This window comes from Phodopus roborovskii, unplaced genomic scaffold, assembly GCF_943737965.1.
Source record: "Phodopus roborovskii unplaced genomic scaffold, PHOROB, whole genome shotgun sequence".
Lineage (NCBI taxonomy): Eukaryota > Metazoa > Chordata > Mammalia > Rodentia > Cricetidae > Phodopus > Phodopus roborovskii.
This window is the reverse complement of record NW_026126558.1, coordinates 22,081,453-22,108,163: the sequence shown is the minus strand read 5'-3', so window position 1 is coordinate 22,108,163 and position 26,711 is coordinate 22,081,453. Positions and strand designations below refer to the sequence as shown.

The 26,711-nt window shown below is 39.4% G+C and overlaps 1 protein-coding gene across 1 annotated transcript in view; it reads left to right on the top strand.

The window, feature by feature from the left end:
• Positions 1 to 26,711, top strand: part of Tango6 (transport and golgi organization 6 homolog) — a 161,633-nt gene that overhangs the window by 57,313 nt on the left and 77,609 nt on the right. Inside the window, exon 14 of the mRNA XM_051201471.1 lies at positions 3,393 to 3,450. Coding sequence (XP_051057428.1) covers positions 3,393 to 3,450 — 58 coding nt within the window. The remainder of the gene's footprint in view (positions 1 to 3,392; positions 3,451 to 26,711) is intronic.

The window sequence follows — 26,711 nt, the reverse complement described above, 5'->3', positions numbered from 1 at the left end:
AATCTGATGAGGGACATTTCCTCAGTTAAGGGTCTCTCTTGCCAGATAACTCTAACTTGTGTCAAGTTGACAAAAAGAAAAAACAAAAACAAAAAAAAACAAAAAAAAAAAAAAAAAAAAAAAAAGAAAGAAAAAGAAAGAAAAGCCTGTTAATTCTTTTTCTGTGAGGTCTTTAAAATATTTTTTTATTCTCATGGCTACTCCTCTGTATTGTTTCCCTCACTCATATGCAATCCCAATGTCTTCCAACCTAATCATCATTCCGCTTAGACTAATGTTCAGCTCTCCCTCAGTAGTATAGACACCAATAGCACAAAGATGAAATCAAGAACTCTGTCGAGCAAACGACACAGCAATATAGAAATAGGCACTTCCACCTTCTCTAGAAGCAAGGAGGAGTAACATTACAAATGCTGCTGTCTTTCCGTTGCTCCCATGTTAGGGCCTATATTTAACATGCCATCATAGTGACTTCTAGGTAGACCATACTGTATTTGACATCCTGATAAGTTCCTAATTTGGGAAAGAATGAGAGTAGTTTGTTAACAATGTCAATCAAAGGGCTAGAGATTTTTGGCAAGGTTTTTAAAAAGTAGAATAGACATGAAATTGCCTCTGTAATAATAACATCTCTGTCTCCCTTGAACCCCATGTGCATGTTAGCCCAGGAGAATGGATCAGAGTATATCTAGCCACCTGTGTTGAAAATGTTGTCCACCATGGGCTAGCACAGAAAAATGTTGAGGATTGTTCTTTTTAAAAAGTTTTATGGTGCTTCTAGGTTCCTGAATTTTCAGTTCAGTAAGACTTTTGAATTCAAATGATTCCCAGGAGAATGTCATTTTTAAACTGTTAAGGTAAATTTAGCAAAGAGATTTTGAGGCACTGGAGAAAGATGTTTCTATTCTGAACTGGCTAACAAACCCTTAGTTTTCAAACTCAGGTAGAGGAAAAAAAAAAATAATTTCTAAGCCCCAAATCTAGATCATTTCTCTCAGATCTATAAGCTTCTTATAATTTAGTTTTAATCAATATATTAATCATTATTTTCTACGGAAAATCCTCTTCAAAAGCCCCCAATAATCAGTAGTTTGTTCTGTTAAGTTTAGGTAAGAAGCCCCCAAATCCAGAAGCCCAGTTCCAGACTATGCTTAGTTTAACTTGTCCAAAGACCACATTAACTATCACATGGAAATTGTCATTGTCATAGGATTTCTGGCTCTGGACTTCCTGGCTTTGGTTTAAACAAGAACACCATAATAGTATGAGCCACTGAGTCAGAGCTGGAGGGTGAGCATGTGGTGCCCAGTTCTAAAATCAAGTGTTGGCATCTTCTATGTGAACACATCATGACATATTTTTAATCTATCTCTGGGCCAGCAGCAACTGAAATTACATTTTCCTACCTGACGATTTTAATTTAACAATGAAGAAGTTGGTGTCTTAACTATACTTTCACTTACAACTGACTAAACAATTGTGCATCCTCAAGTAGAATGTACACTCTTTAACCATATCCTGTAAATGACTTGAATTCTAGCTGCAGATAAATTTTAGTTACTTTAGAAGTAGTCACTCTCTGTTAGTCCAGACAAATCTACCAGTTAAGGTTGGCAGATTCTGACCTGTCTTATAAGTGATGGAATTAATAATTTCTTCCATGGGAGATACTTGGTAGTTTTTTGTTTTGTTTTGTTTCTTATTTTAAGCCTTTAGAAATTAGTTAGCCAGTGGAACAGAAAGATTTTTGTAACATCTCTTTGCCCATCTATAAACTGGTAAATATTTTTCTAGTTATAGTTCAGTAAAAGCAAGAATATGGCATTATGGTTTGGATATGAAGCGTTCATCCAGGAGCTCACATGCTAAGGCTTGATCCTCAGCTGCCTGTGCCACTAAAGAGGAGACTGATCAGAAGGGGGCCAGCATCATCAGAGGATTGTGCTGATAACACATAGCTCTGTGGACTATGTGAGCAACATTTGGATCTAGTTTGAGGAAGCAGACCATTGCAAATATACCTTTAAATTGGATGACTTTTCCCAGGACCTTCCCCCCTCACAACCCCTCTATATGCTGCCTGACTGCCATGAGATTTCTGCTTATGTTTCTTCACTGTGCCCTTCCACCTTGCTGGACCTCACTGAAGGCCTAGAAATGTAAAGCAGAGTGACTTTTGACTAAAATTTCTGAATGGTGAGCCAAAATATCTTTCCTCCTTTAAGTTGGTTTTCTTAGCCATGGTTGAAAAGTTACTGAAACAGTGCTGTGGTTAATCTTCATCTTCAGTTTGACTAGATTTGTAATTACCTAGGTGACTGAGGTTTTCCAGATTAGTTGATGGGGAAAGACCTTCACTGAATGGCCTGGCACCATCAAAGTACAGGGGGAAATGGGAAAGATCAGCAGAATAGAGCACGCCTTCCCTCTGCTTCTCTGCTTTCATCTGGCACAAACTAAGCAGTTATATCCTCCTCCCCCACCAACATGGGCTGAACTCTCTGAAACCATGAACCAAAGTAAATCTATTCTTTAAACTATGTCCGGTGGCTCAGTCACAAAATACCCATAAGTTAAAAGGAAATGAATACCTATAGTTTAGTAATGAAAAAGACTTAAGTAGTGAATTTCTTTAACTCAATAATCTCTGTGCAGTGAGTAGATCCAAAACTAAGTTACAAGGATATTCAAAGATCACTTTGAAGACAAATATCAGAAACATTAATATATCTAGCAATATGTACTATTTTCATTTTTGTAAACATAAATAACACATAAGTGACCCTTTCACATTTGTTTAACTCTTCCAATAACATCAGGCTCTATTGCTATCTTCACTGAAGCTATTTATGTGTAAAGAGATTAAGCAACTTTCTTGAGTTTGTATCTTATTTCACTTCAGATAACAATGTCCAGTTGAATCTGTTTTCCTACAAATGTCTTTATTTCTTTTATTATATGACTGAATAAAGTTTCAGTATAGCTAGGTTAAAAAAAACAGTTTTATGGATGTTATTGTGTGTGAGTATAATGTACATGTGTGAGTGTGGGTGTACATGTGCTGCAGTGTGCTTGTGGAAGTCAGAAGATAACTCAGGTTGCCAGGTTTGCACGTCAAATTTTTACCTGTTTATTATTCTTAGGTGTATTGATTTCCATGACTAGTGCTGGTATATACTTGATGACTTCAAGAAGTTCCTCCCCCTAGCTCCTCCCCCCTTAAACTATTAGAGAAATTGGACTTGAAGCAAATAAACCATTTCCTCACAGGGTTCTATGTCAGACTAATTTCTACCAAGAAGAAAAGGATGTACTCCTCTGAGACAATGGATAAAGGGGCTCCATGTCTTTTTGCTCTTTGAAAATCATCCTTCCCTGTTTTCTGCTTCCAGATATTCTTGGAGAACTTGGAGCACGAAGACACTTTTGTATATTTATCTGCAATTCAGGGTAAGTTAGTGCGGACCAAAGATGGCATCATGTTCACTTGAGGGATACTACCACAAGATACAACTGGTCATTTTGTCCATCTTTCTGCTTCCTAAGTGGAGTACTCTGAGCGCTAACAACAGCATTCCTAGAGTTTCCAGAGGGTTCCTATAGAGTTTCATTGTCTTGTAATGATGAAGTTTTATGTTTACTTTGTCATTCTATAGGTTAAATTCTATTTCCTTGGTTGAGAGAAGTAAAAAATGGTTCATACCTGAACCTTTTATGGGGCCAGTGAGGTGGCTCAGCAGGTGAAGACACAGGTCCTAAGCCTGAGGAACTGAGTTCGATCCCCAGGATGCACATGGTGGAAGGGGAGAACTGATTCCTGCAAGTTGTCCTCTGTCCTCCACATGTGTGCCATGGTGCATGTATACAAACACACACTTTCGTGTGCACATACAGCCACAGATTTTGTGTTTTCATTTTAATGGTTTGTTTGTTATTTTGGGTGGGGTTTTTTTCTGTCTTCGTTTTTGGTGTGTGTTTGTGTGCATGGTGTGCTAGGGAATAAATCCAGGTCCTCACACATTCACAAGTAAGCACCAGTGAGCTATACCCCAATCTCAGCTTTAGGTATTTACTATTTCTTCATTAATATATAAATATATATGTATGGGGTGAAGACGGCTCAGCAGCTGAGTGCAAAGTGCTCTTACAGGGAACTAGATTTGGTTGCCAGCATCTGTGTCAGGCAACTCACAAAGACCTGTAACTCTAGTTCCAGAGGATTGATGCCCTCTTTTGGCCTCTGTAAGCATTGCACATATGCAATACCCATACCCATATACACATAAATAATTAATAAAATAAATATTAAAAAATAAACATATGTAGCCAGATGTTGTGGCACACACTTTAATCCAGCACTAAGGAGGCAGAGTCAGGTGGATCTATGTGACTTCCAGGCCAACCTAGTCTACAGAGTGAGTTTCAGGACAATCAGAGATACATAATAGGGAGGCCCTGTCTCATAAACCCTAAAAACAAAGAAAACATATGAAGCTGGAATATAGCTCAGTGTCGAGCATGTATAAGTCTCTGGGTTTGAACCCTAACACTGGGGAGAAAATGTGGGAATCATTTTATTTCTTTTCTGAGATTTCTATTGGTTTATACATTCCAGATCTAGAAGAGAATAGAAAATTAGGCACACTTTTCAAAAGGATCAGAATCATACACTGAGAAAGCTAGAGCTATTTCAGTTTTCTTTGATGCTGAGAGCTGGGACTCTGGAGGCAGACTGCCTAAGTACACTGCTCCTCAACTGAACAGACTTTGGCAAATGACTAACCCTCCTGGGCTCCAACTTCTTATCTGTTAAAATGGAACTTGACATGTGCATTACTCATTTTTCCTCATTGTTACAACAAAATATCTGGCAAAAAAAAAAAAAAAGCACCTTAAGAAAGGAAGTGTTAGCCAGGCAAGGGTGCATCACACCTTTAATCCCAGCATTTGGACATTTGGGAGGCAGAGGCAGGGGGCATCTATGAGTTCCATGCCAGCCTGGTCTACAGAGTGAGTTCCAGGACACACAGAGAAACCCCACCAAAAAAAAAAAAAAAAAAAAAAAAAAAAAAAGGAAAGGAAGGGTTTGTTTTGACCTACAATTTGAGAGAATAGTTCAGTATGCTGGGGAGGGCATGACAGCGGGAGGTCAGGTCAGGCATCAGGTCACATTGTATCCACAGGGAGGAGGCAGAAAATGTTCAGTCTGGAACCCAAACTTGTGGAAACGGTGGCAGCCACATTTAGGGTGGTTCTTCCCATCTCAACTAATTGAATCTAGGCATATCCTCAACAGACATGCCCAGAGGCTTGTTTCTAAATCCCTATAACTTGACAATATTACCCACGCATACTAGGAATATACAATGGCACATTTACTTTCTAAATGACCCAACAGGTCCTTAAAAATAGCCACACAGACTGGACTGTATTCCAGTCCTAGGTATGCACAGAAATCTCCACAAAAGTGGAATGTCACAGCAGCCTTTCCACCCAAAGGTAGAAATGAATGACAGCCACCAGCCAATAGTGGATAAATGGGCTGTAGTGTATACATACAAGAAAATTTATTTTTGCTATAAATATATTAAGATGGAAACAGGATACAACAAAAACTTTGAAAGCATTGTGTCAAGCAGGAGAAGTTAGTCACAAAGTACTCCCTATTTTATGACTCTTATTTCTGTGAAATTCCCAGAATGATGTTTTAGAGACAGAAAGTAGATAAGTGGTTATCAGAAGTTGAATATGGGATTTCTTTGGGAGTGATGAATATATTCTACAATTATTTATATGATAGCTGTACAACTTTAAGAATACCTAAGGACATTAAATTGTACACTTTGTGTGTGTGTGTGTGTGTGTGTGTGTGTGTGTGTGTGTGTGTGTGTGCATAAGTGTATATGCACTTGAGAATGAACTCACACAGAGGCCAGAGGTTGACACTGGATGTCTTGCTTTATTACTCTTTATCTTATTATTTTTTTTTTTTTTTTGAGACAAAGTCTCTTACTGAATTTGGAGTTCATCATTTTAGTTAGACGGGCTGGCCAGGGAGCTATCGGTATCTGTGTGTCTCTGCCCCTGAACTATATACTTCAAATGAGCATAGTTTCTAGTATGTAAATAATAGTAAGGGGCTGCTTTTGGTCTTTGCCTAAAAAAATATGACAGCTAAATGTGATGTGGTAGGGGGAAATTAAGGAAGCATGAATAAGTTATGGGCTTGACTTGAGAATAAAGTTTTAATGTCACTTAATTATCTGTGACAACTGCTGTCTGTCGGGACCAGCCTGAAAAGCGGAGTGAGGATGGAGAAAGAAAGAGACAAAAGATGGAAGGTAGAGCCTGGAGGGCTCTCAGGGAATATTTAGCAACACTGAACTTATTTCTAATAGCCCTTTTATACCCAAAACAAAAGTGAAGGGGACCACTTTTGTTCTTACCACGATATAAGGAACAAACAAGTGCAATTAATTACTTCTTTAATTCTCAAAACATCTAGTAACCACAACTTTAGTCAAACATGCTGTTATATGGTCTTAAGGAGCAAGAATAAGTTTGAACTCTGTGACTTTAAGTCAAGATGGAAGGGAGTCCTAACTGTTGACTCCCACATCTGTTATTATATTATGTTAATAGGGGGAAATGAAGCCAGGTTTGGTGAGGCACACTTTTATTCCAGCACTTGGGAAGCAGAGGCAGGTGGATCACTATGGTCTACGTAGTATGTTACAGGACAGACAGGACTACATAGAGGCATTATAGTACAGGCCTAATAGGTCTAGCTACCCAGGAAGCTGAGATAGAAGGGTCATTGGAATTCTAGGGCAGCCTGGAATGATTGCCAGATCCTATCACATTAAATCAAGCAGGGCTAGGGAAGTCAGTCAGTTAAGAGCACTGGCTGCTCTTCCTAACACCCACATGATCATTTACAACTTGTGACTCCGATCTCAGGGGATCCAGCACCCTCTTCTGGTACCTCCTGGGGCATCATATACACACATGGTACTCATACATACAGACAAAACATTCATGCACATTAAATAAATAAATAACTTTTAAAAGCAGTTAATCAATAAAACTAAGCCTGATGTGAAATTTTATATCTCTTAGGAGAGGCTGAAGCAGGATGGTAACAAGTTCGAAGCCAGCCAGGGCTACACAACTAGACCCATTCTCCACTTTCCCTCAGAATAAATAAAGATGTATTTTTACATGTATTTATTTACTTTGTGTGTGTGTGTGTGTGTCAGCACATGGTACTTATTATTAAGGTCAGTACAACCTGCAGTAATTGGTTCTCTCCTACCTTGTGGGTTTCCAGGGATATATTTGAGGTCATCAGACTTGATGGCAAGCTCTTCCACCCATATGAGCCATCTTGTTAACACAAAAATACATAAATAAAAAACAATAGGAGCAACTGTTTGTGAAGTATATAGGAACCTTCTGCTGTCTTCTCAATATTCTGTAAAGAGAAACTTAACACTAGTTCAAGTGAGTCAATGTTTTTCAAGTTCTCAGGGTATACTGTTAATGAATGTGAGTTGTTACTAATTTAGTGTTGTCACCATCATCATCCTTATCATTTTTGTTTGCTAGGTGGTAATGATCTATGGATCTTCTCAGATCTCAGTCTTGAGTCCAATCCTGTCAGTAACTGTTATTTAACAAACACTCCACCACAGTAGCATGAAGCTCCTGTCATAATCACACATGCTATCTGTAGACAAGTTGAGGGCCAATAGACCCAGACCAGACGTGGCTGGCAGCCTGGGTGGGAGTACCTGGTTATCCAGTGGCCTGTTCGTGTGGTGATGTCAGAAGTGTCTGATGGCTAGCATAAATGCTAGAGGCTGCTTCTTGGGACAGGTGTCTTGCAACTTCTCTTTCATTCTTAATGCAAATCATATGACCTACACAAAAACTAAGGGTGAGAAAGATGCTCTTCCTGTAGTGGGACAGATGGTCAAGTCTAATAGTGAAGGGCATGCATACAGGTTGGTACCAACAGAACAGTTCTTCACACTGCTTTGTTTTGGTCATCTTCTAGAAGCAAGGCTCACAATAAACACAAAGACATATCCAGACTCCTATGGCCTTGATATTTCTGAATGCAACTTGGGCTAGCTCTATACAGTATTTGAAGCTTAAAGGAATACAGAGGAAAAAGAGTATGGTGATGAAGGTCTGAATTTAGGAATTCTTTCTTTATTCAGCAAATATATATTGTGCACCTATTGCATGCAAAACATTTAGCTGAGTTATTGTGAGTAGGTTAAAAGGCAAAATGACCACTCCAGAGGTAAGAGGACAACTAGGAATGTTTCCAGAGAAGGTAATTGATCTCAGCCGTGGAGGCCAGACACGCTGGGGCTCAAGCAGTGCAGGGAAGGCCCCATGAGGCTACAGGACATGGGGTGATACTTAAGGAAACCAGAGAAATCAGTGAATGGAGAACCCAGGATATCTTTATGTTTCAGAAACCAAGTCACCTGTGCTTTTCCAAGATGGTTTTCACAGACTTTCTTTTCTGTTTTTAGGTCTGGGTTTTTGGAAGTGGTGGTGTGTTGTTCCAATGTGGCAGCCTTGCTGCTTGGAAAAAGCTTGGCTGATTAGCTGCTTAGCTAATTGAGCTGCTTAGCCTCTAGGATCTTCTATAAAAGCTGCAGCTGTTGGTGTTGTATTTGTTTTCAGTGGTTTTAATTGGTATGCTAGTCAGTTACAGCTCATTTGTGATGAAAAGAACAGGGCAGGTAGGGGAAGGTGGAAGGTTTGTTCTCACCTCCCCAAGATGGACAAGGTTGAACTAATTGATGTTTTGGTGTCTGTAATATGCGCTTGAAAGCCAAGGCCTTAAGTGAATTTCTCATTAAGAAAAGCAGGAGATGAATTTTCCCACATGTGTGGTAAATGACACTTGCACAGGCCCAAGTCACTCCAACAATCTGTTCTGGTCCTTTGGGATGAGGGTTACTGAAGAGTGCTCTGAGGGGCATTTAGTTTGGGGTATGTGAATGCATTCAAAGCTTTCTTTCTCTCAGACTGTCTATTTGGCCCATGAGTGGTTTCTCTGCAACTTAGTGATATTTTGGATTTTTTTTTTTTTAATGCATGTTATACCAATTCTGTTTTACATTACAGGCAGAGAGCAGAGAGGGGCTGAATACACTCATTTGTATAGTGGATATCTATTTTTGTCTGATTTAGGGATCCCTGCTACATGTGTTGTCTCTTCTTGTAGCAGTCTAAGAAAGAACTAAATCTCCAAATAGTAAAACTTGACTTTTGTGGAAAAAAATGTCTGCATATCTGCTATTCATACTGGAAAAGTGCTGGTGTATTAGCTGTCCTAGCAACTTCTTCAGATAGAAAACAGTGTATAAAGTTGCTGAGTTTCATGCTGAGGGTAGTAGCACATACCTTTAATTCTAGCATTTGGAGGCAGAGGCAGATGAATCTTCGTGATTTCTAGGTCAGCCTGGTCTACATAGTGAGTTTGAGGCCAGCCAGGACTACTGAGTCCATGTCTCAAAAAAAAAAAAAAAAAAAAAAAAAAAAAAAAATTCAAACTAGAAGTCCTGTCTCTTTCAAAATAGTGTTTTGGGTTTGGGATTTTGTGTGTGTGTGTGTGTGTGTGTGTGTGTGTGTGTTTTGTACTTAAAGGTTGCACATGTGTATACAAGTATGCATGTATACATATGCATGTGGAAACCAGAAGTTTTCACTGGTTACCTTTGTTGATTTCTCCCACTTTATTTACTGAAGCAGGGTCTCTAGCTAAACTTGGAGCCAGGGATTCCTTGTCTCTATCACCTAACCGCTGGGATTACAGGTAGTTCCCATATCCACCCAGCTTTTGGGCTCTGGGGATCCAAATTCTGAGCCTCATGCTTGCATGGCAAGGAAATTACCCACTGAGCCATTTTCTCAGCCTGTACTGTAGGACTCTAAGGGCAGTTTTGTTGTCTAGTAATGAATGAATGTGATAAATACATGAGTGATATTCTTCAGTACCTTCTTGTAGCCAGGCAATTTATCCATCTATGGATCTGCTCAGATGTTCTTGAAGTCATGTTCTTTAAGAAGAGTCTGTGTTTCAGGGGTCCCAGTGATCCCTCTGAGGGCCAAAAGAATCTTTGGCTATATTGTTTTGGGGAAGAGCCCAGGACCTCTTTTATACTACAGAGACACACTACTGCTGAGCTACACTCTTAAGCCCAAAATGTCTTTGAACAGAAAAGTTATAACAAATAGGAAGAAGGAAGGAAGGAAGGGAGGGAGGGAGGGAGGGAGTAAGGGAGGGAGGGAGGGAAAGAAGGAAGGAAAGGAGAAGTAGAAGTAAATCTATATCTGAGCCAACATGTGGGAAGAGAAAGTAAGCCATTGTGTAAAGGAAGGAATCTAGACATTTTGACATGCCCAGACAAATCACACCCTTTTCCACCCTCTTTCTTTTTTCATTTCTTTCAAAAGAGCCAAAGGGAGCAAAGGGAAAAGGCAAAGAAGGGGGAGGGAAGTGTATATACAAGGTGACAAGATTTTTACAGAGCTTCCAACTAAGCAGAATTACATGCCTTAACTTGTCAGGCACAAACCTTTATCTTATTCTCAGGTTTCTACCTCAAGTAAAGTAGGTTAAGAAACCATTAGCTGAAAATAATTCTCTTTCCCCTGAAGGATCATCTTATTGGATCTGGTGTGGGAATTTGGAGTGTAGTCCTGCGAAGTTTGCCTTCTCCATTTATGTCCTGGAAACAGGAAGATTTCTTTCTGTTTTGCCTTAGTTTTTGAGTGTCTAACAAACATGCATTTATTGTCTCTCCTGTGTGTGCTTAGTAAAGTCATGAGATGGGCAGGAAAGTAGACCTTATCCTCATCCTTTAGGACTTATTTGAGATAAATTACATCCTTAAAATGCCCCAAATTTTAAAAATGCAAGTCAGTGTTTCCTATTATATAGAGATTTAATCCCAGCATTTGGAAGGGCAAGACAGGAAGATCTAAAGTTCAAAGTCATCCTTGGTTACATAGTTTAATGCCTGAGCTATATGAGATTCTTTCTGAATTCCCTTCTCCCCATTTAAAAAAAAAAAAAAAAAAAAAAAAAAAAAGGGATCTGGGGAGATGTTCTCTGTTGGTAAAGTGTTTAACTCAAAAGTCTGAGCACCCAAATTCTATTTCCAAGGACCTACATGAAAACTGAGTGAAGGTGGATTTGAAGGAGTCCACAAAACCCAGATAAAGAATTAACAGGTACTTATTAGGGGAGCACTCACACATTGATGGTAAATAAATTCCTCAGTCTTTCCACTTCTGAAGATGCAGTCTTTACCCTTCTGGATGCTCAACCACAACCCAAGAGAGCAAGCCAGCCCCTCCTCTTCTTTATAAGGGGTCATATCTGCACATCTGAAACTGGGTCCCTAGGATGCTGCCACCACTCCAAGTCTACTGGGGGAACAAGATGCCACTACAGCTGAGGGCAGAAGTACATGTCTGTAATCCCAGCACTGAGGAGATGGAGTTCCATGTAGGTGGAGTTTTCCTGTCTCAAAGTTGTTCTCAATCTCTCAGAGGCTTGATACTAATTACAAATGCTCAGACAAAAGCTCAGGCTTATTACTAATTAGCTCTTATGACTTAACCCATTTCTATTAATACATGTGCTGCCCTGAGGCTTGTGGCGCATTTACCTCTCTCCCATTTTGTGTGTCCAACTCATTCTCCATCTTGCTGGGGACTCCTCTGACTTCCCCTTTCTTATCCCATCATTTTCAGTTTGGTTTTCCTGCCTAACTTTATCCTGATCAGCTATTGGCCAGCCAGCTTATTTATTAAACCAATCCTAGTGACATATATTCACATAGTTTACAGGAGGATTACTCCACAGCATTTCTCTCTTTTGTCTAATTAAAAAGGAAGGTTTTAACTTTAACATAGTAAACAAAACATATACAACAAAAACAGTTACCAAGTAAGAAGTACAGTATCCAGTTTATTTGTATTTGGCAAAATTAGAGAAAATACTATTTCTTATCATTATGAGTCTAAAGTTTTTATACCTAATTTGCTTTCTATCATAACTAAGGAAACTATAGGTTTAACTATGTAGTCTTTAACCCCAACAAAGACCCCAGAATAATAAAATGTAACCTAATGATAGGAATGTCTGGCTATCTGGCCAGTTACCCAAATTTTTTTCTATAACATTGAGGCATCTATCTGTGGACTGCAGGCCTAGTTTATCTGACAAACATTTTTGAGAAGCAGAGAATTTTGAAGGACTGTCCTACTTGTCTTGGCAAAGTTTGCCAGTTGCCCTTTTTGCATCTAGTTGATCCAGTTTGAACACTATATTGTCAGCAATTGCGGCAAAGGCAGTTTCTTTACCCACAAGGCTGGATTTTGCCATAAAGAAAACAATGCCCATTATCTTTGTTGAAAAAGAGTAGTGTTGCCAGGAGCAGACATATCTCACTATCATGAAAAGCCTTAGGTTAAAAAAATATATTAAATGGCATATTCTGTAGGTCTTTGAAGTGTTTGAAGACCATCTATCTCATCTATCTAAATGTATCTGTTTATGACCTTGAAAAACATACCTAACATGACTATAAGTTTGACTGTTATGGGTGACTATTAATCTGAATGTTTAATCATACATTTTTAAATGAGTTGCATAGGCACAATAACCCAAACAAGAGTAGAAATATACTTACAGTATAACAAAATTAACTTTAAAATCATATCAATATACAAAAATCCATACCAATGTAAAATATTTAATAAAAGTAGTAGTTGCTTTTTTGGTTTAAAAGTAGATTGATTCAGTAATCTACCCTTTTATATGCTATCATTTCTAAATCTCCTTTTTTTTCTTTTTGGAAGGAGATCCTTGAATCTAATCTCCTTAGTTAAGCTTTTTTTTCCTGACCATTACCAGTAACAACTTGTTACCAACCTCCCTTAAATAATAACAAACATCCATAACCAGTCTTTTGAGAATCTGGATTTGTTTTGTCTAGATAGCTTCCTGTTGCCTGGGAGTTCTGGTAATCTTTGGGGGAACCTTAGAAAATTGAGATAATCATGAGGCCCTAGCTGTAGTAGTTGACACATCTCAGCTAGCAACCTTGAAGCTGTTTTGGATGCTGGATCACTTAAACCATCGGTTTTCACTGGTGCCTGGTCACTATGCTCTGAAAATACTTAAACTTTTAAAAGTAACACACATAGCTGCATTAATACAAGTGTAGACAAGTGCATTTTACATGAGTCAGCCAAAGATGATTTTTTGTTGTTGTTAAATGTTTGATCAGATAAAATATACATCACATGTCTTGTAGTTCTTTTAGGTTTATTTCTTTCTTTGTAATCAGGATTTTCAGGGGGTCTTCCTCAATCAAACCTGGTTTTCTTTAACTCAGAATAAATCTACAGCTTCTCATTTTCTATGGAAATAAAAGCATAACCTCTCCCCCAAAGCAACATACCTTTTGACTTAAATTTTGAAATCAATGTATTTTTACAATATATAGGTTGGTTTAATCTAGCAGCTTTAATCCAGTGTCTCTTAGCAGCCATCACTCCTTCCTTAGCAGTCAAAAACTTAAAGGCAACACAATAACATATAGTATCCAGACTGTGTATTTTCTATCATGTGTCTTTTTTAAATATTACTTTACTCCTCTTTAAAGCACTTTATTGTTTTAAAACAATATTTTTAATCTAAGACTGTATATACTCTCTCCCCAGCCTTTGTACATTTTTAAACACACCATAACTCATTTAGAGTTTTTTTCCGTCTGAGTCTGCCTTTACTGCATATCTGTAATCTTTTTCTGTCTGCATGAACAAAACTCCAAACCTGCCATAAGCATGCTGGTGGAAACTTGCTCTGGCAGCTTAAGTCCACAGGCAATGGCTGGGAGAAGCCTGTCTGTACTGCAGCCTGTGTGAGACTGTGGGAACCCACCATGCCACTTCACTCATGGCTGTTGGTAGCTGGCTCCGTCACACAGGCAGCTGCCTGGCAATGCTCCTCTGCCCTGTGACTGGCAGTGATGCTGTGAGACTAGGAAGCTGCATTCATCTCTGTTTTTGTGCATTTAGAACCTCTGAAGACAACCTGTAGGAGATGGTTTTCTCCTCCTACCCTGTTGATCCCAGGACTAAACTCAGGTCTTCAGGCTCAGCCACAGGCACCATTACCTGCTAAGCTATCTTAATGGTCCTGTTTCTATTTCTCAACCACTACGAATACTGGTTTACAGAGTTTTGTGTGCACATATTTTCATTTGCCTTGGGTATACAGCTGGGAGAATTGTTAGGTCACATGGTAACTCCATACTTATCTATAAAAATGGCACTATTTCATATCCTGCCTAAAAAAAATAAGTCAAAATGGACCATGTATCTAAATGTAAGAGCTAAGTCAATAGTATTTTTTTTTTTAATGGCTGCATCATTTTATATTCTTGCCAGCAATAAACAAAAACTCCACTGTGCTTGCCATTATTTGTTAATTTTCTGGCCCATTTAATTCAGCCTTCCTAAGGGGTATGAAGTGAATTATGATTTAGGTTTGTATTTCACTGTTGATATTGAACACCTTTTTATCAGTTTTTGTCTGTTTTAAAATGTTCTTTAGGAAAACATCTGTTCAGATTCTATACCATTTCCATTTTTGGCTGTTGTATTTATTATTGGCCTATAATATTTTCTTATGTATTCTGGAGATAATTTCCTTATCAAATACATGATTTGCAGATATTTTCTGCCAGTGTATAAAATATCTTGTCTTCTTGTGTATGGTACTGTTTGAAACACAGAAGCTTAGCCTTGATGAAATTTGATTTATTAACTTTATCTTCCATTGCTTATATGCCTGGAGTCATTTCTAGTAAGCTATCACTCAAATCAAGGTAATGGAGGTGCCAGGTGTGGTGGTACACATCTTTAATTTCAGCTCTTGAGGCAGGTGGATCTCTGTGAGTTCAAGACTATCCTGGTCTACATAGTAAATTTCAGGCCAGCCATGGATACACAGTGAGACCCTGTCTCAAACAATAAAAGATACTGGAGGTTTACTTCTGTTTTCTTCCAAAAATCTTCCTGTTTTAGCTCTTCTTATATTTAGACACATGATTCATTTTGAGTTAACTTTTATATATGATATGAAATAGTCCCATTTTATAGATACTCTGACACTTATACTTATGTTAACCTAAACCCCTTTTCCAAGATCACAAAGAAGGTCATTTAGATCTTAGTCCTTTAAAAAAAAAAATGTTTACTTTCTACAAGAGACAGACAGACAGACAGAGACACACACAGAGCATATGTGCATATGTATGTTTGTATAATTTGTGAGAGCCTGTTCTCTCTTTCTGTCCATTATTTGGGTTCCAGGATGAATCAGTTAGTCAAGTGTGGTAGTGTGTACCCACCATCCCATGTGTCTGAGAGTTTACTCTTTACCTCTCAGATCTGTTGTAGATCCCTCTTGTAGATTTTTTCAAATAATAGTAGAAATTTATCCTGTTGTTTCCTTTAATTTTTTGTTAATTTTTATTTTATGTGGATATGTTTAATCTGCATGTATTTTGGTGCATATATATGTGTCTGGTGCCTGCAGAGGCCAGAAGTGCACTAGGCCCCCTGGAACTGGAGTTATAGCTGGTTGTGAATAACCATGTGGATGCTGGGAACTGAACCTGGATCCTCTGCAAGTTCAGCTAGTGCTTTTAACTGCTGAGCCATCTCTTTAGCTCCTCTGTTGTTAGCTTTGGAAAAAAAATGATGACAGATGTTATGATTCTCCATATATACTCAAGAATAAAGTTAATCACCTACTGACTAGCCACATTTTGTTTTCCAGCATCAGCTGAGTTCTTTCTACCTTTTGGTCATTATTAATAATGTGGAAAGAAACACTGGATTCCACCAGTTCTTCCTGTCTGTCTGTCTATGTCTATCTCATATAATCTGGCCTTAGACTTGATACTTAGTCAAAGATGACCTTGGACTTTTGCTTCACCTCCCTCTACCTCCCTAGTTGGTTTATGTCTTGCTGGGAATTGAACGCATGGCTAGCCAAGTACTCTACCAACTATTTTTTTTTTTTTTTGATTTGTTTCTTTTTGTCTGTTTGGTTTTTTTTGTTTGTTTGTTTGTTTGTTTTCTGTTGTTCGCTTTTGTTTTAAAGGCAGAGTCTCACTATTTATTTAGCTCTGGCTAACAAGGAACTCACTATGTAAACCAGTCTAGTCTTGAACTAGTAGAGATCGACCTGCTTCCACTTCCCAAGTGCTGGAATTAAAGACATACACCAGCATGCCTGGCTTTCTACTAGCTTCTGAAATGAAGACTTGACTTGGTGATAGTCACAAAAGCTAGTAGAGTGTGGCGCTGAAACCAGTCCTTTTTGCAGAGATTCCCATTCTTTTGTACTTTAATCTTATTGCATTTTACAGGATCTACATGATGCTTTCTCCCCTTCCCACATCAGGGTTTGGGGGTTATTTTAAATTCCCAAACACTTGAGTTTTATACTAGCTTCATTTTTGGACCAGTGGTTTCTCCTGTCAGTCAGAAATCAATATTCACATTTATGCCAGAGAACTTAGCATTTTGTTACTTTTATCTATAAGGAAAAGAATAATAGCTACTTCACAATTATTTGCACTTTCCAAGATTGCCCTGGATAATTGTCATGTCAGAGAAATGGCAGTAGGTTGTGTAAAGTTACCACCTACTGAGTGCCTGTTATATGTCAATCATAGCAACCCTGCAAGTTCAGAATGAGGGAAATGAGGCTCAAAGATGTTAACTACCTGGTCCAAAGTGATGCAGATACTAAGTGACAGGGCTAGAATGTGAAAATAGGTCTCTTTGGTTCTGAAAATCATGCTATTGCCAGAGGGAAATGTAGTGAGTTACAGTAGCCATATTGCTTCAGTTCCTCATGGTCTGTGCATACATGAAGCAGGCCTGCCTATGGGCAGTGGTTCTGTCATAAATCAGCTCTTTACATAATTTAACAGTGTGCTGATCTCATGCTGCCTTGACTTTTGTTTTCTTTTGCTCATGTGGCAGTGTGTAGAGTGTTACTTTTCAAGGTCATCATTGGATCCTTACAATGCATCTTGCTACTTCACACTTCCTGCTTTTCTTCCCTCCTTTTCATCAGTGGTCCTTGTGTTGGTATTGCTTAGGTGCACCAGAAAAGGCTTTATGTGGCCAGCTTTTTTTTTCCCCCTGTATAACAGGATACCTGAACCTGGTGTTTACTTATAAAGGATAATTTATAAAGGGCAGGGGTTTGTTTCCTTACAGTTCCTGAAGCTAAGAATCCTAAGGTCTGAAGGCATCATCTGGCCAGGACCTTTGTGCTGCTGCCTCATCCTGTGGTGGGATTTGGGGAACAAAGACAGAGGCTTGAAGAGTAAGAGGGCTGAATTCATCTTTTCAGGAAGCCACTCCCCACTCCTACGATTTTGGCATGAGTACATTTTCAAAAGCTGAGTCTTCATGACCTAGTCAGCTCATGTATTAGTCAGGGTTCTCTAGAAGAGCAGAACCAATAAGCCAATGTCTGAGTTAGAAGTGGATTTATTAGACTTGCTACACAGTCTGAGTAGCAACAGTGGCTGAACATATGCTGGGGAACCTGAGAGCCCAGTACTGCTCAGCCCACAAGACTGAATAGCAGTCCCAATCTGGTTATGATTCCTAAGGAAGGGAGTGGGTGTGGTGGCTGTAGTCTTAGCACTTAGGAGGTAGAGGCAGGTGGATCATCAAAAGTTCAAGACCACTAGGTGAGTTCTAGATGAGATTCTAGCTCAGAAAGGAGAGAGAGAGAGAGAGAGAGAGAGAGAGAGAGAGAGAGAGAGAGGAGAGAAAGAGAGAGAGAGAAGTCCAAGGATAAAGCTCAAAGGTAGAGTACTTACCTAGCATGTGCAAGGTCCTACGTTCAAGTCTCCCCTCCTCCAAACTGAAGGAAAGTAACAGCATAGTCTATACAAAAGCTCACATATCAGCATTATACACAATTGCCCCAAAGTAGGAACAATAGAAAAACCTGTCACCTGTGATTGGACAAATTAAACTTGGCAGGTTTATACAATGGATAGTATTTGGTAATAAAAGAGATGGAGTACTACCAATTTATACTATAGTATAAACCTTGAAAGTGGCATATGTCGCATGATTCCATTTATGTGAAATGTCTAAAATAGGCCAACCTATGGAGATAAAGAAAGAGTGGTGGTTACTAGAGGATGGGAGAATGATAGGAACGGTGTGTGACATAGGGACATGAGTTTCTTTTTGAATTAGAAATAGACAGTGGTGTTCATTGTACAACCATGTAAAATTATACTCACATTTACTGAGTTATAAACTTTACCCTTTTTTAAGTGTCTATGTGTGTGCACACATGTGCATGTATGCATGTAAGTGTCCTTGGAGGTTAAAACAAGGTGCCAGATCCTTTAGATCTGGAGTTACAGGAGGGTGGGAGCCACCCCAACATGGGTGCTGAGAACGGAACTCAGATCTTCAGGACAAGCAGCAAGCCCTCTCAAGCACAGAGCCATCTCTCCAGCTTTAATATACTTTAAATATTCACTTAAAATTTCAGAACAGCAGATTTTCATGAAACTCTTAGGAGTGTGAAGGATGCATGGGCAGGATTTAGATAGAAATGGAGGAAGAAATTGATGCTGAAGGGAAGTAAAAGCCTAAAGATGGTCCAGAGCAGGCCAGCAATAGAAGAGAGTGAGCAATTGAGCAACGTGGCTGTGAAGGGCGGGAGTGATCAAACTTCAAAGTAGAAGCTATTGGGGGCCATTTGCAGGCATCCAGGGTCTTCTGTGGGGATTGCAGTCCCCTCCAGGCAGTGATTTAGTGACAGGTTTCCTGGATTGGGAGAATAGTACTTATTCGTCTTTACTTATTTGCTCTCTTTTCTCTCACAATTGTTAAGTGCTAACTGTGGCCCAGAAACAACTGTTTGTTTTATTAGCTTCTCCCCACTAGGCTGTGAGAACCATCTCTAACAATAAAAAGACTCATCCAGCCTCCTAGCCTAAGGCTCTTATTCACCCTGTTCTAGTGTCTTCCCACCTTTCTCAAGTCCCTAGGGCCTCTGCTCTTACAGACAGTAGAACAAGCTGTGGCAGCCATAGAACTCAACGTTTTCAGATAAACAGGTACATACTTAAGTTCATGGCTCCCAGAATTTCCTTCAAATCCTTCATCTCCTGTTCACGTAGATGGGCTCTATAAAGGCAGGGTCCCTCTAGAAGGCAAATGAGACACTGGGAGGTGTCAGTACATAACGTCTGTGTTCCTTAGAAGCTGTTAAGGAGTCAGTAATATCTTTCCTGAGGATTTGCTATGTAAATTTTACCCTCAGCCCACCTTCCTATTAAGAGAAAATTTCCCCTCTTTCAGACAGGCTTTCCTTGTGTAACCCTGGAACTGGAGCTGTACACCAGACTGGTCTCAAACTCACAGAGACCTACTTGCCCCTCCTTCCTGAGTTCTGGGATTAAAAACATGTGCCACCACTCGTCAATGATTTTTCTTTTAAAGGACAAGGTAAAGAGAATAGAATCATGAAGAGTCCATACGTTAAATAGGCCCGTGTTTAAGTACAGTGCCCTGCATTCTCTGATTCCTACACCTGATACTACACCATGGTACCAGCTGGAGGGGTCCCTGTTCTTCCTTCTCTTTCCCACACCACAAAGCAAGCGGCTTATATTGCCCTTATTTTAAATACAAATTAAAATCCCTAATCCTACCAGATGTGATTAAAGTGATCCTTGCAGTTGCTCACATACTTATATAGGTCCAATTACATTTTTTATTGACCCTGACTTAGATCCTTTTGTCGCTGATTCATAAGTTTAACATTTTTGACTTAATGAAGCATTAATTTCCCCTTCTCTGGTCATGTCAGGTCTTGGGCAGTGGTGGAAAAATACCCTTATATGGGATCTGCTCAGTTTAGATTTAGGCTTTGATATTTGGTCCTGCTTCCTGATCAGGCATGTCTCTGCTGGTCCCTAAGGAGGAAGGTAGATTGGAAATGAATTGACTTCAGGGAAAAAATTGGCAGACCTTAAGCCTACAGTGACCTAATTAGGTCATCTTGACACCCAGTTGTCTGGGCAGTTGCTAAGCTTTCTTTTCTTTTTCTTTTTCTTCTTTCTTTGTTTTGTTTTGTTTTTCAAGACAGAGTTTCTCTGTGTTGCTTTGGAGTTTTTCCTGTAACTCTGTAGATCAGACTGGCCTCGAACTCACAGAGATCCACCTGCCTCTGCTTCCCGAGTACTAGGATTAAAGGTATGCACCACCACCCAGTTTAAGCTTTCTTTTCTTAAGATAAGGCTGTTTTCAAGGAACTTCTTAGCATTGTGTTCAACTTTTGTTTCCCTTAGTGTTGACTTGACTTTATACAGGAACCAAAAAAGAACTGAGGCTGTGGAGATAGTGTAGTTGGTAAAGTACTTGCTGTGCAATCAAGGGAACCTAAATTTGGATCCCCAGCACCCACATAAAAGCATCTATAATCCTAATGCTGGGGACTGGAGAAGACAGACACACAGGTCCTAGCAAGTCCCCAGAGTTTACTTGCTAGCTAGCCTAGTTGAACTGATGAGCTCCAGGTTCAATGAGAAACTGTCTCAAAAAATAAGGTGGGGCTGGCAATATTATTCTTCAGGTTAATGTGCCTACTGCCACACCTAAAGACTTGACTCAGGAACCACATGTTGGGAGGAGAGCACCAACTCCCACTAGTTGTACTCTGGCCTCCACACGTGTGCTATGCTGTGGCACACACATGGACATCCCCCTCCATACAAAATGGATAAATAAATATGTAATTTAGAAATTTCAATTACAGAACTAAAGAGGTGACAAAGTAGTTGGCTGCTTTTCCAGAGTACACCAGTTTGATTCCCAGAACCCATAAGATGGTTCACAACCATCTGTGTAACTCCAGTCCCAGGGCATCCAGTCCCGTCTTCTGGCCTCTGTAGGCACTGTACATATGTGGTGCACAGACAATATGCATGATGGTAAAACACCTATACACATAGAAATGAAGAAAATTTAAAAGGTAGAGAATGATAGAAGATGCTAGATGCTAACCACTGACCTTCATAAACATGCATACATACTCACATATGTGCACTGAACACACACATGGAGAAATTAATTGCCCTTTTCCATGCTCTCTTTAGGCTGACTTGGTGCTTTTAATAATCTCACATGTTAAACATATATAATAAAATTTTATATATATGTATATACATATACGTATATATAAAATGTGTATGTGCATCTAGGTGTCTAAAGAGGCCAAAGGTGTTGGACACCCTGGAGCTGGAGTTAAAGGTGGTTCTGAACTGGGTTCAGTGCTGGGAACTGAATCTGGGTTCTCTGCAAGAGAAATGACTCTTTTAGCCAATGAGTGAGTCATTTCTCTAGTCCTGAAATAAGTCTCTAAAAGACAATCTTTACCCCCTTTTTCTCTTAATAATTGCATGTTAATTTTTTTCTTTAACAGCTGTTTGTTAAACATTATTATGTTTGAGAGAAGTGTGGTAGGTATACTTCAGGGAAAATGATCATGTCCTGCCTTCATGGAGCTTACAGTCAGAGGAGGGCTGGTATAATCACACAGCTGTAAACTGTGAAGACCAGGTACACTGAAGGCTATCCCTGCTTAGGGGTACTTCACTGGATAGAGTGGGGAGGGATAGAACCTGTTCTCCAGAGCAGGTAGGGATTCACCTAGTGAAGCCAGGAAGAGAAATGTCTCAAACTGAGGATAGCAGGCCATTTGTAGCAAGGGCTAAGTGAGGCAGCATTCCATAGATGGGTGGGCTCAGCTCACAGGCTACCCCATTCATCATGTTCATAAAGCTTCCATGTAAAACAAGGCTCTGCTGCTTTAAAAAACAAACAGTGAAGAATTTGAAAACAGTTCCTATCTTGGGCCATCTATCTGCCCTGGCAGAACATTATATACCACATGCCAGTGTCATGTTGTACACCCCCTCCAACACACATACGTGCTCACACACACAGAATTTTCTCACTGCCGACAGTCATGTTCTTGTCTGTATTTAATCTGTTTTATGAAAGGTAGTAAGGATGCTTAGCTATCTGTACAGATCTCTGAATTCAGCTGTCCAACATAGCACATACCATTATGAAAACCATTTTGATCGCAAAGGAAAACAGTGGAATCCTAAAGTGTTATTTTAGGACAATAGTTTCAATTTTCTTTCTTAAAAGTAGAATTCATTTTCCAGTGAATCTAAAAGCATTAAGCAGTCAGGTGATTTTTTTTTTTTCTTTGTGCTGCCTTTCCACTTCTGGCTTTTCACATTTTCTAGTATGAACATGTCTTGCTTTTATAGTCAAGAGGTTTTTATAAAATTATATGGCTGCTGCAGGAAACTGAATTGTTTCATGATGACAAGGCTTGGGGACTAGTACAGATTGAAACAGATGGCTTCCTCTGTTGTAGTACCCCCTAGTGACCTTTTCACAACCAGGGATTACCAGAATACAGAGTGACCATGGCTTCTTCACCATGAAATTATAGAAGACAGCAGGAATCTTACTGACAAACAGATGTGTTTTTCCCCCCAAGTAGTGCTTTTCTTAATGAAATGGTTGCTTAGAAACCAGACCATAATAATAACTTTTCTATATTTAGTCTGCAGAATGATTCAGTTTGCAAAGTTATTAAGTCAGAATACTAATTAGATAGAACTGAACGCGTCCATTATTTCTTGTCTGGCAGTTCAGCAGCTAAATGGTTAATTCAATGGCATCTCATCCAGCATGTGTCTCTCCAGATGCTCCTTATAACAGGGGACCCACCAGGAAAATGACAGCTTCTGCTCCACTCTGAACTGTGCCACTCTGTGGTGGCCCAGTGGAGTCTGCTCTCGCCAGCAGTCTGCCTTAGCAGCCATTCTGTGTAGCTCTTATTAGTCTGCTGAGAAGAGCAGTCGGGTCTGTAGGTCAAAAATTGTATGTGAAAAAATGAAAATAAACTCAGTCTACAATAAGCTCACCAAAACAGCAGTGTGAAAAGAAGCCAGGATTGAAGATGGTGTAGACTGGCAGAATTTAGACATGGAATGCTATTAGTGACAATAAAGAAATCTTAATCTATACTCTATTTGTTGGTTAATTAAAACAAGTGTTTTAGTCAGGGGTTGTGGTAAATACTCATAATCCTAGGCAGGATGATGTTGAATTGTAGTTGACTCTGTGCTACATAATGAAACTCTGCCTAAATCAAACAAACATCTCAAATTCAAACTAATTAAAATCTAGAAGAAAGTAGATTTCTGCCTTTCATTGATGAGAAGGCTCTGTTTAATACAACCATCACAGAGTAACACATTCAAAAGAACTTGAAAGGCCAGAGAATGGCCAGAGTAACACCTAAAGAGAAAGCCAGAACTCCTAAGGTGTGAACTCAGCTTGAGAACTTGCATTTGCCCTGAGAACATTTGCTTGAAATTAAGCTGTGGCAAGTTGGAGGAATGAAAACTTGGAGCAACTCCAAGTGAGATCAAATAACAAACACCTTCTGTTCCTAAGCTTAGACCCCTCAGGTCAGTCAGAGAGTATTGTGCAGTACCCTGCACTGTGGTACACTCCTAAATCCCTGGGATGTAGAAGCAGGAGGAACAAGAGTTGAAGGCTAGCCTAGGCTCTATAGCAAGACACTATTTTAAAAAGATGTGTTGTGAGGGCTGGAGAGATGGCTCAGCCATTAAAGGCTAGGCCCACAACCAAAAACATAAAAAGTTATATTGTGGTTTTATGCATGTGTGACCATAGCATAAAATTTGACATTTGAGCATTTTAGCACCACACTCTAACCAACTGAGCTAACTGGCCAGTGTCATTTGACCATTTTAAACAATCTTTTGGCACCAATCTTATCATACTATCATCTAATTATTACCACTACTATTAAAACTTTCATTCCCCAAAACAAAAGCTCTTTTGCTGACCGTTACTGTAACACCCAATTTCTCCATAATAATTCTTAAAGCCAGTAACTAGCACACAGTCACATGTAGCCAAATACAAGAAAATAAGGCCCCATAAGACTTCAGATATTAGATTTGTTGTTCACACTTTAAGAATTAACTCTGCTTGGGGCTGGAGAGATGGCTCAGTGGTTCAGAGCATTTGCTGCTCTTCCAAAGGACCTGAGTTCAATTCCCAGCATCCACATGGCAGCTCACTGTCTGTAACTCCAGTTCCAGGGGATCTGATACCTTTACATCAACACAAAGTTAAATAAACTATTTAAAAGCAACAACAAACAAAAAGAATTAACTCTACTGTACTTAAAGGAATAAAGAATAAATTTGACAGTAACTTTAGGGAGTAAGAAACAAACGATTTTTTTTAAGGGTCATCTAAAAATCAAAAGTAGAATAACTAAAAATTCAGGTGGATGAGTTTTGCAGTATCACAGCCTGGAAGAAAATTAATGATCCAGGAGATAGAAAAAAATTACAGAGAATGAGCACAGAACTAGTATTTCTAAGTAGTAGAGAAACCATAGAACTAAAAAGATTTGCTCTCCTAAGATTATAAAACACAGTGTGTCCAAAGTAATCGAAACTTTAATTAAAATGCAAAGTAAGCTTAACAAAAAAGACTTCCTAAGAAAATGGCAAGCATAAGGCTATTAATACAAAAGGTGGATCTGTAGTTGCTCAGGACTCAGGATGGAAAAGGGAAAGTGACTAATGAGTGGGAAGCTTCCTTTTGGAGTGATGAGAATGTTGCAGAACTCTGGGAGTCTCAAAAAAAAAAAAAAATCACTGAGTTACAGACATGTAACTGAATCTGATTCTTATTTATTTTGTTTGCATTGGTGTTTTGTCTGCATGTGTCTCTGTCTGTGTGAGGGTATCAGATCCTGGAGTTACAGACAACGTGGGTATCAGGAACTCTGGAAGAGCAATCAGTGATCTTAACCACTGAGTCGTCTCTCCAGCCCCCTGAATCTGCTTCTTTTAGCAAAAGGAAAGTAAACAATTATCATAAAAGGAGTTCCTAGATGTCCATAAGAAAAATACCTAGTATATTAAAAACCATAAACAGGCAATTTTTAAATGCGACTTCTGGTTCTGGGTGAGTATAATGACAGACACTCTTGGTAAGAAAATTAACTAGAACATTTTGAAATGCAGTTTTGATATTTGTACCCACAAGGTGGGTAGTTTCTCCTTGGGGTATTTGCCCTGAGGATTTAAATGGAAGCTCCATCCTACAGTGGTTCTATCTAAAAGCATAACTGTGAAGGCTTTTAAGGCTTGGAGGTGTTCACTCTTAGTTGAAAACTTAGTGAGTGGGTTTGTTTGTTTTGTGGAGTGTTTTGTGTTTGTTTAGTTGGTTGGTTGGGATTTTGTTTGTTTTGTTTCAACATCTGTCCCAGGTTGGCCTCAAACTCACTGGGAATCTAGGGCTTTGTGTATGCATGCTAGGCAAGCATTCTGCCACTGAGTTAAAAGTCACCAGCCCCCTTTTTATTTAATTTAATTTTGTTTGTTTTGAGACAAGGTCTCATGTAGCCTAGGCTACCTCCATCTCTCCATGTAGCCAAGGATGATTTTGATCCTCACTTTCTGGTATTACAGGCTGTACCACCAGACCCCATTTCATGCAGTGTTGGGGCTGGAACTCGGGGCCTCACGCCAGCACTTGCCACCTGTGCAACATCCTCAGCTAGTAGTGCATTTTGCAGCAATTCATCTGTCCATCTTCAAGAAGCCCTGCCTTCATTTTACACCCTTTCTACACTTCCCTTTTCCTCCCTCTCCCTGAATCTTTATGATACACAAAACATGCATTATAACCCTCAGAGTATTGTGATCATCGACTAATTTGTCTCTGGAAACATGGATAAGAGAACTGCCCCTTGCCTTATGCTAACATTGTCTTTCAAATATGGTTTATGTCATAACTTAAGATTACTTAGGTATATATGCATTACTAATGTTCTTAAATTAATCATTTACCTCCTTTTTTGTTGTTGCAGTACTGGGGGTTAAGCCTAGAGTCTCACAAATGTTAGGCAAGCTCTCTACCATTGAGTTATACTCAAGCGCCTCTTAACTTTTGTGTGTGGGGGGGGGCGTGTGCTCTCCATGTTTGTGCATATGGATGGGGGACTTGTGTGGGGGTGCACATGTACATGTGTGTACATGTGTGTGTGAATGTGCTAATGGAGGCCTGAGGTTGACATTGATCGTCTGTCTTGACTCTACTTTATCTGTTGGCTGGCTCTCTTGTTGAACCTTTAGCTTACTGTCTTAGCCAGTCTAGCTAGTTAGATTGCTTTCTTGTCTCTGTTTCCCAAACTGAGGTGGGCTGCCATACTCACCCAGCTTCCATGTGGCTTCTGAGTATTAGGATTCCATCCTCAAGGACAGCAAGTGTTTACCCACTGAGCCATCTCTCCAGCTCTTTTTCTTTTATTGTGAGACATGGTCTTACCAAGTTGCCCAGGATGGCTTTGAACTCACATTGTAGTGCAGGTAGGTCTTGTACTTGTGGTCTGATTGCCATGTACAGCCTCTCAAGTAGTGGTTACAGGCCTGTACCACCATACCTGGGTCCACCTTTTTTTGTAG